Below are 18,220 nucleotides of genomic sequence, written 5' to 3'. Positions count from 1 at the left end.
CAACCCCCCCCAACCCACAAAGATTGTATTCATACAATAAATGAAATACATATTATTAGGGAAGGTTTCCTATATGTGTGTGGTTTATTTTATTTATGTTAATAAATATTTATTTTAAATATTTATTGAGTGTCTGCTATGTGCTGTGCAGTGTGTTAGTGATAAAGTGGTGATCAAGGTCCTGCTTTCTGCTCATGGGGCTGTACTCAGAAGAAAGAGACTCAAAAAAGAAACAGATAAAATACATTTCTTTATGAGCGTGAAAAAAGGAGTAGAGCAGAGAACGAGGGAGGAGGCAATGTAAGGACTGCTGCTCCTGGTCCTGGGTGTTTAATGTGGGCAGGTTGAAAGGACTGTGTGAGGGTGCAGCATTTCGAGTGTGAGCCGACCAGAGAGAAGGCAGGAGCCAGGCTGGGCAGGAGGCCAGGTGTGTGGAGCTACAGAGGAACTGTGCCACCTGCACGCTGGAGATGGTTTGAACAGGAAAGTAGTATCTCTCGTAGTATTTATTTAAAAAATGAAATATTTGAGCTTAGGAAGAAAATCAAGAATGATTATGCTCATGAGAATGTTAATTTAAATGGATCTGTTTTATAGAGTTTAATGTTCATGTTTTACGTAGGCTAAAATAGTTGCTTTTCTTTTTTAGCTGGATGAACTACAGCTTTGCAAGAACTGCTTCTATTTGTCAAATGCTCGTCCTGACAATTGGTTCTGCTATCCTTGTGTATGTGAAATTTTGTGATTTTGTTTTTTACCTCGTGTGATGTACTATTCTAAGAAATTTTATTTCCAGTATGCTCAAGGATTATAATCCTTCCTCGATATTTTTATCTATATCACATTGTATGTGATTTTACTGAACATAACACCTGAAACCCAGGGGTAACCACTTGGCATTATCCATTTCTGACTTTAAAATGAGGAATTTAGGAAAAGACTCTGGGTCCCTTAATATACAACAAAGTGACTTTCTGCTTTTCCCCGCAGTGTTTCACAAGAAGTGTAGGCTTCGTGTGTGCCTGGAGTGCCCTGTCGGGAGGGTGCTCACTCCCCGTGATTGGAGGGGCAGCACCAGGCCTGTGCTTCTCAGGCACCCCGACACCTCTCTGATTCCGTAGGCCTAGAGCAGGGCTTCAGACTCACATTTCTCCCCAGCTCCCAGTTGTTGGTCTGCACCTCAGGAAGCAGTGAGGGCGAGGTGTTTGCCAGTGTTACTCATATGCCTCAGCCGGCACGGGGACATCCTGGTCCCCGAGTGCTGCAGGCTGTCTCTTTTGAGAGAAGAAGGTCCATGTCGTTGCTCTCATGCAGATTATAATGTTTTTCTTGAAGGCAGAATCAATCTGGAAAGAGTTCTGTGGGTTTAGGAGCTAAAAAAAGATATTTTCAAGATAATGGACTATATTTACTAACTTGTTCATTTTTTTAAATTGAAATTTATTTTTTTAAAGATTTAATTTATTTATTAGAGCACGAGGAGGGGGAGTGGGAGAGGGCAGAGGGAGAAGCAGGCTCCCCACTGAGCAGGGAACCCGATGCTGGGGCTGGATCCCAGGACCCCGGGATCACGACCTGAGCCAAAGGTAGACACTTAACTGACTGAGCCACCAGGTGCCCCCTACATTGTTCATTATTAATGATGTGCTTGCATTTAATACTTTAAAAATAACGTGACAAAGTAAAACATTTTATTTCCAGATACCTAATCATGAACTAGTTTGGGCTAAAATGAAAGGCTTTGGATTCTGGCCCGCCAAAGTGCTACAGAAAGAGGACAACCAGGTTGACGTCCGCTTCTTTGGTCACCACCACCAAAGGTGAGCATGGCCCTGCACCATCACAGCTGACCCCTGAGCGATCATAGGGTTCCCATCAGGTGGTCCTTGGTGTTGGAGGGCCCCTCCATCTGAAATAGCCTGGAATTTATTCTAATTTGGAGAAACAAATCACATCATTTCTTTTTTCTTTTGTATTTATTACCCATTGATTGATTTTGGTTAATTAGCTTTTACTTTTTTCTCGAGGATTCAATAGAATACATAAGCACAGCGGGGAAAAATTAATAAAACCAGGAAACCTACTACCCAGAGTAGGAAATTACTAATACTTTATCATTTTTACCTTTCTTTTTTTTTGGTTTTGGTTTTGTTCTGATTTTACAGTTTTTATTGAGTTCTACTTGGTTCATACCCTGCCCATCAGCATGTGCCTGACAGTGACTTCTGGAAATGGTAGTTCTAGTTTTAGGGCCTGACATGGTGGGATGCGGTGCTCGCTTTTGCTGGGATGGGGGTAAGGCAGGGGTTTGGAAGGGCTCTCAGAGTGTGGTTGTGCCACAGTTTCGATGAGAGGACGTGGTTGTCTTCTCAAAGCGCCGTTCGATGCCACACACAAAAGTAATTGACTCGGGAGCAGGAGGCCTTGTTGATGCTGTGGTCTAAGAACGTGTGTAAGAATTACACACGTGTAACTCCCAGACCTTGTTTCCAACCTAGATGTTGAGGTTCCTTTGCTAGGGAGATGTGTATAGCAAAGCGTAAAAGTTCACATTTTCGTAATGTAACAATACACGTATCCCAACAGTAAAAACTATTTTTGTTACTGTGATCTTATTTTTGCACATGAAGTACTTCATAAAAGAATGTGAACTGTACTATGAAATTGTAGCTACCTCTTTCATTGTGATGTCAGGGCCTTAAAATGTATAGAGCATTGAAAATCAGAAAGTGTGAAGTATCATTCTGAGTAACAGTGTCGTGAGTAGGGCTGACCGGACACCAGGAGGGTTCCCAGGCACGGGGGTCACAGGGACGGCACCACGTCCACTGCGTGATCTGAAAGGCAAGTCCATGAAGTGCCTTCTGTGTTCCCAATGGCTCAGTATTTCTGCAGTTGTCACTGCTGTGAGAATCTACACATGAGGCACTGTATTCCTCTCCGTGGTGAAGTTTTACTTAGTTTTCATTTAATTTAAGTAGAAGTTTAGTGGCAAGAATTTTTTTTAATTGAATTTAAATAAAGAATCTTAAGTTTAGGCAAGAAACCTGTGACTAATTTCGAAACAAGCAGTTCCGTTCCCTCACAGACAGATGCAGGCTTTTGTCCGGCCAGGAGACAGAAGTAATGCCACCATTCAGAGCAAGACGAGTGTGCTAATCATGTGGCTCTTAGCTGGTGTTTTCAGTGTCCTCCGCGCATCACACTCGGTGTGTTGGTTTCCCGTCAGGACAGGCAGGCAGGTGGTGCACGCGTGGCAGGGACACAGGGCTGTGTTGGGGGGCAGCCCCGGAAGGCCGCCGGCGCTCCTAACCTCCGGGCTCAGACCCCTCGTCCCTCAGTGCATGCGGTTGGGGCCTCGGTCAGGGCCTCAGGGAAATGAATGACCTGAGCTTCGTGCTTGGTGTGCAGCAGATACTTCGTGAAGGCCAGCTTTCCTGCGGGTACCCATGCAGTAGGGCACAAGGTTTGTGGGATAAAACACAGTTCACTTAGAAAAACCAAGACTTCAGTTATTTTGTAAAATGCTGCTACTTCTAGGTCAGAACAAGTGATCCTCAGAACTGTTTCATGGTATTTTACAATTTTTCGTCCATGGTCAGACAGCTTCACAAGTATCTCCAACCATGCGTGCTATTTTCTGTCATTTAGTGTATAATACAGGTAATATTTAAAAGAACGTGTGAGCTAATCCACTTGGGTTCTGAAGAGAGAATTTCCAGAGTTTTTTCTCCTAAATTTATTATTTCCTAGAAGATTGTATTGGAACACTTCTGGACAGATGGGACTCTGAGGACTTTACTGTAGAAAATACAGCTGATGGTTGAGCCCAAGAACCCCACAATCAGAAATTCACGTATGACTTTTGACTCCCTCAGAAACTCAGCTGACGTCATCCTTTGTATGTTACACACATGACGTGTGACACTCTGTGCTCGTGTTGGGGGCTGCACGGGCAGCCCAGTTGGGCCCAGTAAACAGTGACAAGCATGGACCTTAACACGTTACACTCTACCTTATTAGAAGATTTCACGTCTCAAAAAATGAACTTTATACATTTATAAGCATGAGTTTTAATTAAGCAACATGTCACACAGCAAGAGGAGATAGCTCCTACCGGCCACCTGCCGCACATTTTCATTCGTACTGTTTTTACAACCGTAGGCATGTTTCAGTAAACATCTCTGGTGCTGAGGACTTCACACTGTTCTACAGTGTCACTACTAATAAATACTATTTTGCCAGTTCATACTTTCTTTATACATAAGTGGGAGAAAAAAAATTCTAGACAAATGGTCTTGGACTGGTCCCTTCTGTATGTTCAGAACGTGCTGGCCCTCCCGGAGCAAGTTGTCACGCTCCAGGAGGAAAGGCAGCTCCACAGAAGTGCGGTTTTTCTAGGATTTGCAAGGTTTGCCTGCCCGAGGAGAAGGTAGCAGGAAACGAGCATGCCCGGTATAGGCTGCCACTGCCGCCAGGGTGTGCAGTCAGCAGGGAGTCACGGGCAAGCAGCAGCATGTCTCGGGAGTTCACTTAAACGCCAACACATCTCTAAGCCCTCGGTTTCTGACGGATGTGTAGATTCAGCCAAATTACATCCGACCTCTTTTTATTAGGGTGCCCCTATAAGAGTAGGGTGTTTTTTATAGATCATATTGCATAATCCGCAATCCTCTTTAAAAGTGGAATCTGATTATCTATAGGAGGTGATTCCAAGAGAACAGGGATGTGTGTATAAACCACACTGAGGTGTGGTTATGTAATTATGTCTCATATTAAGAACAGATGTGAATTATTTTTTTATATCCGAGTGATAAATGGACAATTTAAGGAGAAAAAGTACTCTCACAGGTCATAGATTCATCCCAGGTAGTCAGCACTGCTAACAGCAGAAATCTGTGTCAAATACACTGCATTTAAAAAGTGAAAGCATACTTGGCGCTTGCCTGGTACGTGAGAGGCCCTCGATGCAAACTGTTGACTTAAAGAGTAAATGTGATACTAACTCATCACAAGCTCATCATAAGATCAAACAGGAGCTCTTCCATCTGTGCTCTTTGAAATAGAGGTCAGAGTTTTTACATGTTTATTTTGTAGGGTTTCTAATGTCAGGTGAGACCCTGTGGATGGAATATTCAAAAATACCACAGGGCAGTTCAGATTTCACAGCCCGGCAGTCAGGTGTGTCGTTTTGACCGTGTGTGGACACCGCCAAGCAGCCAGCTCAGCTCAGGCCAGCAAGGCAGGCGCCTGCATCCGTGGCTCAGGCGTGTGTGTGTGTTTCGATGGCCTCGGGCCGTCCCAAACAGTCGTCAGGCGGGCTTGGTGAGCCCCGAGACCGGAGGCCCACAGTGGAAGCTGACAGTGCGCACATTTACATGGAGGACGGACAGGATCAATCCGTGTTGGAGCTGGTTTCCCCCCTGGTGCTTGATGCTCTAGAGACACCTTCCCTCCTGGGGTGCACCTGTGTGCCCCCGCCGCCTCCAGAGCCCCCCGAGTCCCCTTGGCCACACTCCTTCCCGGCAGAGGCCACGTGTGCCCTGTGGTCCTGCCCGAAGGCCCAGCGTGGCGCATCCGCGGTGTGTCCTGCAGCTGCAGACACGGCCCCCCGGGGGCCGTGGGCCGTGGTCCGCTGCCTCTGGGCGCCCCTCGGTGGGGGGGCATTAGCCTGGGGAAGTTTCCTGGAGTTTGTCGGCTCCTTGGCTCCTTCTCGGTAGAGCTGCATACGGGTTCACATCCAGTCCTCGGGGTCTGTGTTGCCCGCAGCGGGTTCCTGGCCGTGATGACGGGCGCCTCTGTGTCAGTCAGGGTGCCTGGGAGACAACGACGTGCTGGAGCCGCTATGTGGTGGGTCACGGTGTCGGGGCCCTGCTGCTTGTACGGATCTGTGTGTACGCTCGGCTCTGCCGGCCTCCGCCCCAGCCAGGTGTGCGTGCCTCTGCAGCAGGAGGGCCGGGAGCCGCGGGGGCTGTGGCTGGGCTGCCCGGAGCCCAGAGCCCACAGTGGGGCCGGTGCGTTGGCCAGTCTCTCCCGCTCCGGTTCTGACCGTCCTCACTGCTTTCTCCTCGGTGAGCGTCTGCGTTGCAGCCGTCCCCCACAGCCTCGGGGCGAGGAATCGCCCCAGGTCCTACTTTGTACTGGATAGAGTCTACTAGCGTTCCGGAAATTTCTAACTGTGCCTCTGGTGTTCCTTGAAGGGCATGGATCCCTTCTGAAAACATACAGGACATCACAGTCAACGTTCACCGGCTGCACGTGAAGCGCAGCATGGGCTGGAAGAAGGCTTGTGACGAGCTAGAGCTGCATCAGCGCTTCCTTCGTGAAGGGAGGTTCTGGAAGTCCAAGAACGAGGACCGGGGAGAGGAGGAGGCGGAGTCCAGCATCTCGTCTACCAGTAATGAGCAGGTGGGTGTCCCTGTGAGAGGCGGCTGTGCACACAGTTGACGTGCCCTTCCCTTCTACAAACGTTGGTACAAAACCCACCCACGGGCCACCCGCAGCCTGGTCCCGAGCCCACCAGGGCCGAGGCTGCAAGGATTTGGGGGAGCTGAGCACAGGAGGGAACAGGTTGCTCACTGTTGTCTGTAGTGTCTGCAGTAACACGCTCTTACTTGTGTGATGCCCGCAGCTAAAGGTCACGCAAGAACCAAGAGCAAAGAAAGGACGACGTAATCAAAGTGTGGAACCCAAAAAGGAAGTAAGTTGCCCGCCCTGCAGTGTCCAGGTGGGCGGCTGTAGGAAGTGCCTCCCTGTCGCGGTCACGACGGTCCGCCCCAGGGGTGCCGTCCATACCCTCGGCCCAGCTGGAACCCCACCGTCTGCCCGCCCGCCCGCAGTGCCAGAAGAACACGCACCAACCTGGAGTCTGCGTCGCACGGGGAGGGCGCTTTGCTGCACTTCCTGGAGCTCTCCTAGTTACTCAGCATTATGAGAAGCGGAGCATTTACCCGATCCTTCAGTTAGGTCAACGTTGAAAAACTGGAGGAAAGTGTGGCTACGCTCCGCCTCTCAAAGTTGTATGTCCATGCTCTAAAACCAGGTACTCATCTGGTGACCCATGCTCAGGACATCTGTTAATGAATCTGGTCCACAGCAGCGACTAAATTGATAAGGGTTTTACGTCTTATATGGTATTTTTCTTTCGTCTGTCTGGAAAGCAAAGACTGTAGTGTTCATATGCCACAAAATGAAGTTCCTGTTTTAAATTCTTGCTATTCATTGCGAGAAGTTTTGGGGGCTTTTTTTTTGTTTTTGGTTTAGTTGTGGTAAACTACACATGACACAATTGACCATCTCAATTACATGTTTTTTAACAGTAGTTCATTACCCTAGTTTTATCCTCCTAGAGCTCGTTCTGGAACCAGGACTACTAACAGGCGGCTTCGTGTCGCGTCTCAGCACTGTCCTTGCTCTGCAGGAACCAGAGCCGGAAACGGAAGCCGTGAGTTCCAGCCAGGAGATCCCCACCATGCCTCAGCCAATCGAAAAGGTGTCTGTGTCAACTCAGACCAAGAAGTTAAGTGCCTCTTCACCACGAATGCTGCATCGAAGCACCCAGACCACCAGCGACGGAGTGTGTCAAAGCATGTGCCACGACAAATACACCAAGATTTTCAATGACTTTAAAGACCGAATGAAGTCTGACCACAAACGAGAAACGGAAAGAGTTGTGCGAGAAGCTCTGGAAAAGGTAAGGCCACCTGGAGAACCCTGAGCGTGACGGGAGCGCTCCGGTAGTGCGTAGGCAGCTTCTCTTGGGCATCAGCCAGGCAGCTCCTTTTTAAAACTAGAACCATCATATAATACCTTTTATAACGTTTGATTGCTAGTAAACCTTGTTTTCCTTCACCTAAGACGTGTACTGCTCTCAATGAAACACAGGGAGGGGGTCCCCCCTTTCCGTAGGAACTGTGGAGTGAGGTGTGTGCATCGCGGGCGGGCCAGTCACGAGCTAATGTTCTCATTCCAGCTGCGCTCCGAAATGGAGGAAGAGAAGCGTCAAGCTGTAAATAAAGCTGTAGCCAATATGCAGGGTGAGATGGACAGGAAATGTAAGCAAGTAAAGGAGAAGTGTAAAGAAGAATTTGTAGAAGAAATCAAGAAGCTAGCAACACAGCACAAACAACTGATTTCTCAGACCAAGAAGAAGCAGTGGGTAAGTACGGTTTGTTCTCAGAGTGTGACCCATGAACATGTTCCACCCAGTGTCATGGTGGTGAAATGGTCTGCGATGCAAGTCACCTCAGAGAGACCTACGTGGTTATGCCAAGTTTATACCTGAAATAAGCTCAAATGTGAAATGATCAGCTCTAGATGGGTTTTATATTTTTACTAGAAGTCCTCTCCCCGGTGAGCTCCAGGACCCCCGTACTGAGTACCGCTCAGGATTACTTCGCTGAGTCTGTGAACCCTCAGACGTGTAGTTACTGTGTCTGATTTACGGGACTACATCCATGCACGCGCCGTCCCCTGAGGTTGGCCTGCTGACTCCTCATGGCCAGGGCTCAGTCTCTGGAACCTGGTGTCAGCAGTCGCGACAGCAAATTAAGGATTTTCAGATCATGCTGCACAGCGTTTATATGTTAGTCTTTTCACTCGATTTACTATTCGATGGTGACGTCTCATGAGCCTCTGACTCCACGTAGAATCTGACACACGGTTCCTTTCTCACCATGTCCTGTTGGCGGCTCTTCCCTAGATTGGGAGCTCGGACCACATCTCAGCTAACTGGTGGGGGAAACGTTTGTGAGTCTTCATGGGATCCAGACTACCTTTTCTGAAGCAGGTCTTTCCACGTCCAGTAGGTGTTCCCTCAGGAAAGTGACCACTACAAATACCGTGATAGAGAAAGAAAAGGGAACTTAGCATCTAATTCAGAACTTGATAGGAAAAGCAGATGAGTAACGAGATAAATACCGCTAGACAGGAATTAAGGTGTACTCCAGATAATCCCCCGCGCCAGGCCCTGGCGCCCTGTCATTCTGTCTCATGCAAAGACAAGAGAAAGCTAGAAAGTGGGCCCTAGACTTATAAGGTTACTGAGGAATCAAAGAAATGAGAGGAGAAGGCTGTAATAGGGAAAGGGAACGCTGCTCGTCTAGCATTCCCCAGCCGTGAGACTGCTGAAGCCCTGCTGGTGGGTCTGCTTCCCTGCCTCGTCCCCCACGTCAGTACCGCCCTGCGGCGCCCATCACTGCCAACACTCTGTGTGTCTCCAGCTTGTCGCAGCTCCAGGGTTTCTTCTTTCTCGGGGACAGACAGTACTCCACTCATCATCATCTTTCTTCACCCATGCCCTGGTGGACGCGGAGGCCGTGCTTTGCTGCACGTGCGGCAGTGAGCGTGGGGCTGCTCACATCTTTGCAGCATCCCAATTTCACTTACTTTGGGCAGATACCCCGGTAGGGAGATTGTGGGGGTCGGAGGGTAGCTCTATTTTTAACTTCTTGAGGACCCTCCATACTGGTTTCCACAGTAGCTGCACCAATTTGCAGTCCTCCCCACGGTGCAAGAGGGTTCCTCTTTCTTTCCATCCTCGCCAACACCTGCTGTTTCCTGTCTTGTTGATTCTAGCCACTCTCACTGGTGTGAGGTAGGATCTCATTGTGGGTTTGACTTGCATTTCCGTGGTGATGAATGATATTGAGCATCTTTTCGTGTGTCTGCATGTCTTTGCAGAAAGATCTTTGCAGGCCCTTTGCACATTTTAAAAAAATTAGGTAGTTGTTTTTTTCTACCGAGTTGTTAAGAATTATTTATATGAACCACATATATCATATACAGGATTTGTAAATCTCTTCTCTCATTCCATAGGCTGCATTTTCATTTTATTATTTCCTTTGCTGGGCAGAAGCTATTAGTTTGATGTCTTCCCACTTGTGTAGTTTTCTTTTGGTGTCAAATCCAGAAAAATCCTCTCCAAGACCAATGTCAAGGAGTTTATGTTTTCAGGTCTTACATTCACTTCTTTAGTCCATTTTGAGTTAACCAGTGTTTGGGCTACAAAAGTGTTCTAGTTTCATCCTGCTGTGTGTGAGTGTCCACTTTTCCTAGCCACCAATTGAGGAGACTGCGTTTCCCCATTGCGTATTCTTGCCTCCTTAGTCGTAAAGTAATTGGCCCTATAGGTGCGGATTTATTTCTGGACTCTGTTCTCTTCCCTTGATCTGTACATCTCTTTTTATAGCAAAAAGGGAGCTACTTCCATTTACATGCATTTTTTTAGATGAGGGATTGAAACTTATGAGATTAAGTGGAGTGACTAAAAACACTCTACTCATCATGTCATTTCTAATAAGATGGAAAAGATTTAAAACTATTATAATCAAATCTTAGGACAGAAAGTACACAGGTATATGACAGATCCTGGAAAATGGATGTAAGACAAGCTACAAATGAGAAACAGAGAGATGGGGAATGAATGAGTGAACGCATAAGTAAATGTCAGGATACTTGGGAGAAAGGATGGCGCTACTTAAAATTAACCATTTAAAGATGAGGAAACGGAGATGGAAGCTAAAAAGCTTGGTCCAAACTCACATGAGTAATTAGCACTAGATTGAAACTCAGGACTCATTCCAGCTGTGTCCAACTTTACTGAAATTGCAATAAGATTACAAGACATCTCAAAAGATTAATATTGATAAGAAAGCACAACATACCCAGTAACGAAGAAAGTTAGAGGCTAGGGTTTTAGGTCCCACCTGTAGGCTTTCTCCCTGGTCCTAATACCCAGGACTCTGACCGCCAGCCAAAATTCCTGCCTATACATACTTGTCTGGGGCTGTGTCCAAGTGCTGGATGACATCCAAGCGCAGCCCTCTCGCTCCCTGGTACCTGTTCGTCCTCACTGTGAGTGTCTGAGATCCCACTTTTCTTCTGTTAACTTAGCTTGAAATGGTCGTGTTTACTTTCCCCATGTCCAGATAGTCCAATGCTACGTGGATTCTTCACCCTGGTGTAGACCAGTTTTCAACCTCAGTACTGTTAACATTTGGACCAAAAACTTCCTGGGGGCAAGGTTAGCCAGGCGGGGCTAGCCCTCCTGTAGACTGTAGGTGTCCCCATCCCCGGGCGCCGGTAAAGTAAGACTAAAGCAAAGAGGGAGAGAAACCACAAGAGACTCCTAACTCTAGGAAACAAACAGGGTCCCTGGAGGGGAGAGGGTTGGGGGATGAGGTGACTGGGTGAGGGGCATGAAGGAGGGCACGTGACAGGATGAGCCCTGGGTTTTACATGCAACCAGTGAGTCACTGACCTCTATGCCTGAAACTAAGGTTGGCTAATACAATTAAGAAAAGAAAGAAAGAAAGAAAAGAAAGGGAAAGGGAAAGGGAGAAAGGGAGAGAGAGGGAGGGAGGGAGGGAAGGAAAGGAAAGAAAGAAAGGAAAGAAAAGGAAGAGGATAATTGGAAATAGGAAGTTCAGGCAGTTCTCTCTCAGAGTTTGTGAAGGGCAGTAGAAAAATGAGGGTGGTGGATCAAAGGAGACATGAGGCCTAGGTTTTTAAAATTATGCTAAAATAGACATAGTAGCGGTGAAGATGGTAAATTTTAAGTGTACACATCACTGGTGGTAAATACACTCATGTGCTGTTGTGCAGCCATTACTACAACTCTTCCTTCTCGTAAGACTCAAACTCTGCCTCTACGTCACCATCCTGCTTTGTCTTTACAGTTCTGACCATTCTTTGTATCTCCTCACGTGTGATTGTACATATTTGTCTTTTTGCAGCTGGCTGTTGGACTCAGCACGATGTCCTCAAGGTTCATTCCTGTTGTGGCAGAAGGAAGATTTCCTTCCTCCTAAGGCCGGGTAGTATTCCACCGCACGGAGTGTGGTGTACACGGCCTCTTGTTACCCATCTGCTTGTCCACGGGTACTTGGGTTGCTCCCGTGGTTCTGCCCCTGTGACTGATGCTGGCATGAGCGTGGGTGGACAGAGCTCTCTGAGCCCGTGCTTCCAGTTGCTTGGGGTCTACACCCGGAAGTGGAGTTGCAGGGCTCTAGGGTAGCTCTGGCCATTTTCTGGAGGAGCCCCTACCTGCTGTCTCCCACACTTGCTGCACCAGCTTGCGTTCCCACCAGCCGTGCACGAGGGCTCCCCTTTGTCTACAGCCTCGCCAGCGCCTGTTGTTTCCTGCCTTCTGGCTTCTAGCCGTCCTGACAAGTGTGAGGTGGCACCTCGCTGTGGTTTTGATTTGTGTTTCCCTGATGATCAGTGATGTTGAGCATCTTCTCTTGTGCTCATTGGCCATTCTTGTATCTTGGGAGACGTGTCTGTTCTACTTCTAGGCCCGTTTTTGAGTCCGGTGGTTCGTTGGTTCCAGAAGTTGTGTGTCTATTCTGGGTATTAATTGCTACCAGATGTAAGCTTTATAGATCCCTTTCTCAGACTGCGGGTTGCCTTTCTACTCTGTAGACAGTGTCTCCTGAACACACAAAAATTTCAAGAGTTTTTGTGAAGGCCACTTTATTTTCTTGGTCACAAGAAATCATCACCAGATTCAGTGTTGTGAAGCTTTTTGTCCTTTGTTTTGTTCTAAGGGTCGTAGCGCCGTAGGCCTTACATTTGGGTCTTTGGTCCATTTTGGGTTAGTTTCTGTGTGTGCCGTTAGGTGCGGGTGCAGCCTCCTCCTCTGCATGTGGAGATGCAGTTTTCCCAGCTTGGTCTGTTGGAAAGACCGTCGGTTCCCCATGGGGAGGTCTTGGCGCTCTCGTCAAAAGTCCTTTCAGTGTCCGTGTGAGGATTTCTCTCTGGGCCCTCGCCCCTCTCCCTTAGTGTGCGTGTCTGTCTTTATGCCGGGATCATGTGGCTTGGTGACTGTAGCTTCGGGTAGTAGGTTTGAAACGAAGTGTGAGTCGTCCAGTTTCTTCTTGTTTTGGGGATTATTTGGGCTATTTGGGATCTGTTGAGGTTCCACATGAATCTTAGGATGGGCTTTCTATATCTGAAAAAAGCTTCATGGAGGTTTTGATAAGGATTGCACTGACTCTGTGGGTGGGTCCATTTTATCTAGTTTAATCAGGTTTTTTTTTTTTAAGATTTTTATTTGACAGAGCACAAGCAGGGGATGGGGCAGAGGCAGAGAAGCAGATGCCCCTCTGAGAAGGTAGCCTGACAAGGGGCTCAATCCCAGGACCCTGAGATCATGACTTGAGCTGAAGGCAGACACTTAACCAACTGAACCTCCCAGGCATCTCTATTCAGTTTTCTAATGTGGAATAGTTGATGAGACTCACAGTCCTTCATATTTCTGTAGAATCAGTAATAAGGTCCCCACTTTAATTTCTGATTTTAGTAATTTGAGTCCTCTGCCTTTTAGCTAAAAGATTGAAAAGATCAATAAAATTGACAAAAAAACAATTTTGGATTTCACATATTTTCCCTATTTTTAATCTCTGCTGTAATCTTTACTGTAATCTTTATTGTTTTTCTTAATGGCTTTGAAGTATTGGTTAGTGTTCTTTTGGAGGACCTTGTAGGACTCCCCTGATCATTTCTTGTGGGGCAGGTCACAAGTTCCCTCAGCTTTTTTATATCTGGGAATTTTAGAAGGACAGTTTTGCTGAATATATATAGGATTCTGCGTGGACAGTATTTCTCTTTTGGCACTTGAAATATATCAGCTCCCTGTCTTCTGGCCTCCAGAGTTTCTGATGACAAAGCTGGTGGTAACATTTTGAGGATCCTTTGCATGTGGTAGATGCTTTTGTAACTTGGGCTTTCAAAAGTTTGGAGATAACATGTCTTGATATTTACTTTCACATCGTCTATCAGATTGAGAAGTTTTCAGCCATTATCTCCTCACATGATCTCTACCCTGTCTTCTCTCCTCCTGCTGAGACTCCCAGAACACGCATCTTGGTACACTGAACAGTGTCCCCCCAGTCCCTCAGGTTCTGCTCACTCTTTTTCTGTCTTTGCCCATGTTAGTTTCTGTTGTCCTAACTTCTGCTCAGATTTGTCTTTAGAGAATCACTGTTTCAGTTAACGGGACTTTTCAGCTCCAGATTTTCTTTTTGGTGTTCTTTTAATGGTATTTCCACTTTGTTCACACCTCATTAACTTCCTTCACATCTGTTTAGTTCTTTGAGCATCTTTAAAACAGCTATTAAAGTCTTTGTTTAATAGCTCTGCTAGTAGGCCCTTTTCAGGGACAGCTATTTTCTTTAAGTGCTGTTTCTTTCTTTATATACCTTCATTTTTTTGTTGTTGAGGCTGAATACTACTGGACATTTGAATCTAATTTTATGGTAACTCTAGAACTGTTTTCTCCCCTTTTCAGGTTTGCTGGGTTTTGTAGGCTGTCTTTGTGCTGAGAATCCATCTGAGGCATAAACTTAAGGACTTCTTAGGTCTTCTCTGAGCCTCTCCTTGGGCATGCACACTTCCTAAACTTCTCCTTATATGCAGTTAGTTTTGCATATACACAGCTGCCACCGTGCGGCTGGATGTAGGAGGCACTTGTTACAGTGCTAAGAGCTGAAATTGACCAGAATTAATCAGAATTTACTGTCCACTACTTCCCTGGGAAGTTGGGAGCCTTCAGCAGACTGCAGAGTTCCAAAGTAGTTACCCAAGACAGATTCTACCAAGGCAGTTGTTTTCCACATGGGGAGAGATTTGTAGTGCCTCCCGCCCTGTCATCTTTCCAGAATCCTCTCTGTGCACATCTGTATGCTGATGGGAATGAGCAGTAGAGGTGAGAAGTTGGTGTGCCAGGTAAGCTCATGTTCACTGGGGACTAAATGCTACAGCTTCCACTGCCCCATTGTTACCCACCGTTCAGCTTGGTGCATAAAACACACCGTCATCTTCCTGGTGACAGTGGCTGAAGGCTGAGCCACAGAGATCTTTAAAAGCTGAGCTTCCAAAGTGTCCACTTTGAGCCACTCCCCCCATTTAAACACGGACCTGATTTCTCACCTGCAGTGCTACAACTGTGAGGAGGAAGCTATGTACCACTGCTGCTGGAACACCTCGTACTGCTCCATCAAGTGCCAGCAGGAGCACTGGCACGCTGAGCATAAGCGCACCTGTCGCCGGAAAAGATGAAGGCGGGTCTTCCGGAGAAGCACCGATGAGTACTCTTCGCAGACACAGCAGTTTTTGTTTCCAAGAAGCCAAAATTGTTTAGAATTTGCTTCCCATTTTGCACCAGCCTTTAAACACTTTTCGTGAAGAAATTTTGCACAGTAGTTTAAATCTTTTGTTAATGCTCCTCCAGAGTTTTTCAGGGGGTAAAAGTAACATCAGTGGAGGGTATTATTTTAAATAAATTTTAATTGAGAATTTGTTGCATTTTCAGCAAATTTTAAAACATTTTTAGGTTTTACAGAGATTTTAACCTTTAAACAACAGATCTTTAAAAAAAAACAACAGGTGAATACAAGTGAGTTTCACAAAGAAACGTGTAAAATAGATCTGAGTGTAAGAACTACAGAACTGTTTCAGAAATAAAACATACTACCTTGATGTGAAATTTATTTCTTAACCTTGTTGAGCTGGTTTTGTTCAGCTTAAGTCACTGTTTAAAGGCATTATCTGTTGGTTATGCCAGTGGGTATATGATTGAATTTAGGGAACAGGGTTGACACAGCAGGTGCTAGACCTGCATATTTTTTCTTAAATATTTCCCAATTGTGTTTTTCATTATTTCTTTTCAATATATAACTTTTATAACAAATTATTAGCTTTGATCTTGTAGTTTAAAATTGCAGGGAACTGGGGTAATCTTTTACTGAGCTGGATCTTAGAGAAAAATGAATATTTAAATTTTAAAGTTTGCACATTTCATCTTCGTCCTAACATGAGTGCTTGTAACAAGATAAAAAATAAAAAGCCAAAAACTACCTTTATCCATCCATGAAATTATAGATGAGGCATACAAATTTCTTTAATGCTTCCCTTCCCTCCCCAAGTATCATCTGATTGCCTATTATCTGGTGTCACCTCGTATATTGTAAATTAATACTAAAAGGAAAGAAAGCACTTAAGTTTCACAGAGGCCGTTATGTTTGTAGTAATGGGTCATTGCCTACTAATGAACTCCATCACTGTACACAGAATGAAGAATAATGCATGTTAATTTTCTTGTATTAAAGATGCCGTGATTTGTAAAAAGTCTGTATTTTGCGGAATGTCTGGATTAAGAAGCATTACCAATAGGAATGGATCGATAGTTGAATAACGATTTTTTATACATAGATATATGGAATACAGCCAGGAAAACTTAAATTACTTTTTTTTTTTTAAATCTCACCATTTATGTTTTTTTCAGAGACTGATCTTAGACCAAGTCAAATTCCCATTTATCATTTAGTTATTTTTAAAGGTTAGAGAAATAATTTGTAAATATTTATTTAGACCTTTGATATTTATTAAAGCAATTACACACCATGGAAGTGAAAGAATCAGGAGGAAAACCTTTTAAAAAGTTTTCTCCAGGTTTGTCAGGGTCACTCTAAAGATGAAAATGTAACTAAGTCTTCTGTGAAATAATCCTCCATCCAGGCCTGATGCTGTTGAGGTGGTGACACAAGTTAATTGACAAGCTGCTGCCCGCAGCCCGCTCCGCACCAAGCCTGAGTTAGCAACTGGGCGTCCTGCTCCCTACCCGCTGCCTGTGATCTGTCGCGACTCCGCGGGGCCCGCGGTCTCGGTAACCAAGAACACTTACCTTCTCTGATTGTTTTTCAAGTTTTAAAACTTCGATCCACCCCTATGAGAGCAAGTTCTTGTGGAAATATTTTTGGTGTAAAATCATTCCAGAGTATGTACTATTTAACTGATAGCTGCATGAAAGTAAGATTCGTGTTACTTTGGCTTTTTGTCTCCGTTGACACGGTTGCACATTTCCAAGTTACTACAGCGTGAAAACTGTGTGTTTAAAAAAAAAAAAAAAACAAATTAAAAAAAAGAGATTGTGGCCTGGTTTTGTAAAAGTTTTAGGTAAAATTACAACTGATTGTTTTAGGAATCATTATTAAAATTTTTCTGCAAATCATAAAGCTATATCAAGGTGTTGAGCTTAGCCACTATGCACATTGTAATTACTCATCGTGGCTGTCCAGTTCTATGATGCATTCTGGCATTTTGTAAGCTGCTCTGACTAGCAATATATAGATTCATTTAATGTGTTAACATTGGTTAATAAATGTATTTAAAAAAACTGGCTTTAATAAATTGTTGGTTTCACCCATTCCCCTATGCCAAACCACACACAGCCAGATCACCTGGTGGCCCTGTACCGAAGTTACCATTGGTGACTTCACCTTTCTGTGGAGGCAGGGTCTTCATCACTTAAACATTTGAGTGGACTTTCACCAGTCCTCAAAAAGACTGAATGTACTTTCGCTGTTTCTTGAAAAATTCAGGTCTGACTACAAAGCCCATTTTCTGAACCCTCATGCTAGCCTGAACACTGTCTTGCATCAAAGTCATCCCATAAAGGCCGGCGTCACCCTCCAGATCATCACGCAGTGATGGCTTAGCCCTCGTCGGTACCTGGTTCCATGGTTCTCCCACTGCTGACGTCAGGATCACAGGAGAACTGGCTGGAAGTTTGTTGGGTTCCACACCCAGCATCTGCACTGCTCACAACTTCCCAAGTGTTGGTGACAGGGCCATCCTTTCACGAAGAGCCACTTATGTTTGAAAATAAGCTGCATAATAAAACTGTAGTATTTCGCAGATTCCCAGGGCCCATCTGTAGGCTCCTCACACCCCAGGAGGATCCAGGTCCCTCAGGTTAGGAATCCCCGATCCATGGGTCTTCTGTGACCTGAAGTAGACCCTCTCAGACTCACGTACACAGAGATCACCTGGGACTCTTAACTAAAACGCAGAGTCTGGCCCGGTAAGTCTGGGGTCGGTGGAGCTGGCATTGTGCCATTTCTCATCATCTTCCAGGTGATGTTGGTTCTGCTGGCCAGGGGTCACGGTGACAGGTAGGGACATTCGCAAAACTACCACAAAATAATGCTCTTGGATGGAAACCTATAGTGTCGGGCACATAGGTAAGTTTAAGTTTTCTAAGAGCCACATCTTCATCTAATGTATCCAAAATGTTTCAATATTTAATAGGCCAGTTAATGAGCTCTTTAACGTGCTTATTTTGCACAAAGTCTTCGAAATCCAGTTGTGTGTTTTAGGCTTTCTACCGTCTCCATCTGACTAGCCACGTTTCCTTCACATGTGGCCGATGACTGCCCAG

At 45.6% G+C, this 18,220-nt stretch overlaps 1 protein-coding gene across 18 annotated transcripts in view; it reads left to right on the top strand.

Annotated features, from left to right (window-relative positions):
• The window catches only part of ZMYND11 (zinc finger MYND-type containing 11), a 129,851-nt gene extending 112,675 nt beyond the window's left edge, over positions 1 to 17,176 (top strand). For 16 of the 18 annotated variants that reach the window (XM_038530252.1, XM_038530251.1, XM_038530250.1 and 13 more), the window contains 7 exons: positions 650 to 727; positions 1,702 to 1,820; positions 6,201 to 6,408; positions 6,632 to 6,700; positions 7,421 to 7,693; positions 7,973 to 8,158; positions 14,938 to 16,949. In XM_038530252.1, the coding sequence (XP_038386180.1) occupies positions 650 to 727; positions 1,702 to 1,820; positions 6,201 to 6,408; positions 6,632 to 6,700; positions 7,421 to 7,693; positions 7,973 to 8,158; positions 14,938 to 15,060 (1,056 nt within the window). In that variant the 3' untranslated portion in view covers positions 15,061 to 16,949. Of the gene's footprint in view, positions 1 to 649; positions 728 to 1,701; positions 1,821 to 6,200; positions 6,409 to 6,631; positions 6,701 to 7,420; positions 7,694 to 7,972; positions 8,159 to 11,735; positions 11,817 to 14,937 lie in introns of all 18 variants that reach the window. The other 2 variants (XM_038530244.1, XM_038530242.1) reach the window with 2 other exon arrangements.
• Positions 17,177 to 18,220: the final 1,044 nt, after the last annotated feature.

The sequence above is a fragment of the Canis lupus genome, chromosome 2 (assembly GCF_011100685.1).
Source record: "Canis lupus familiaris isolate Mischka breed German Shepherd chromosome 2, alternate assembly UU_Cfam_GSD_1.0, whole genome shotgun sequence".
NCBI classification, from domain to species: domain Eukaryota; kingdom Metazoa; phylum Chordata; class Mammalia; order Carnivora; family Canidae; genus Canis; species Canis lupus.
Note: the sequence above shows the minus strand (reverse complement) of the source record. Positions and strands in the feature narration are given on the sequence as shown.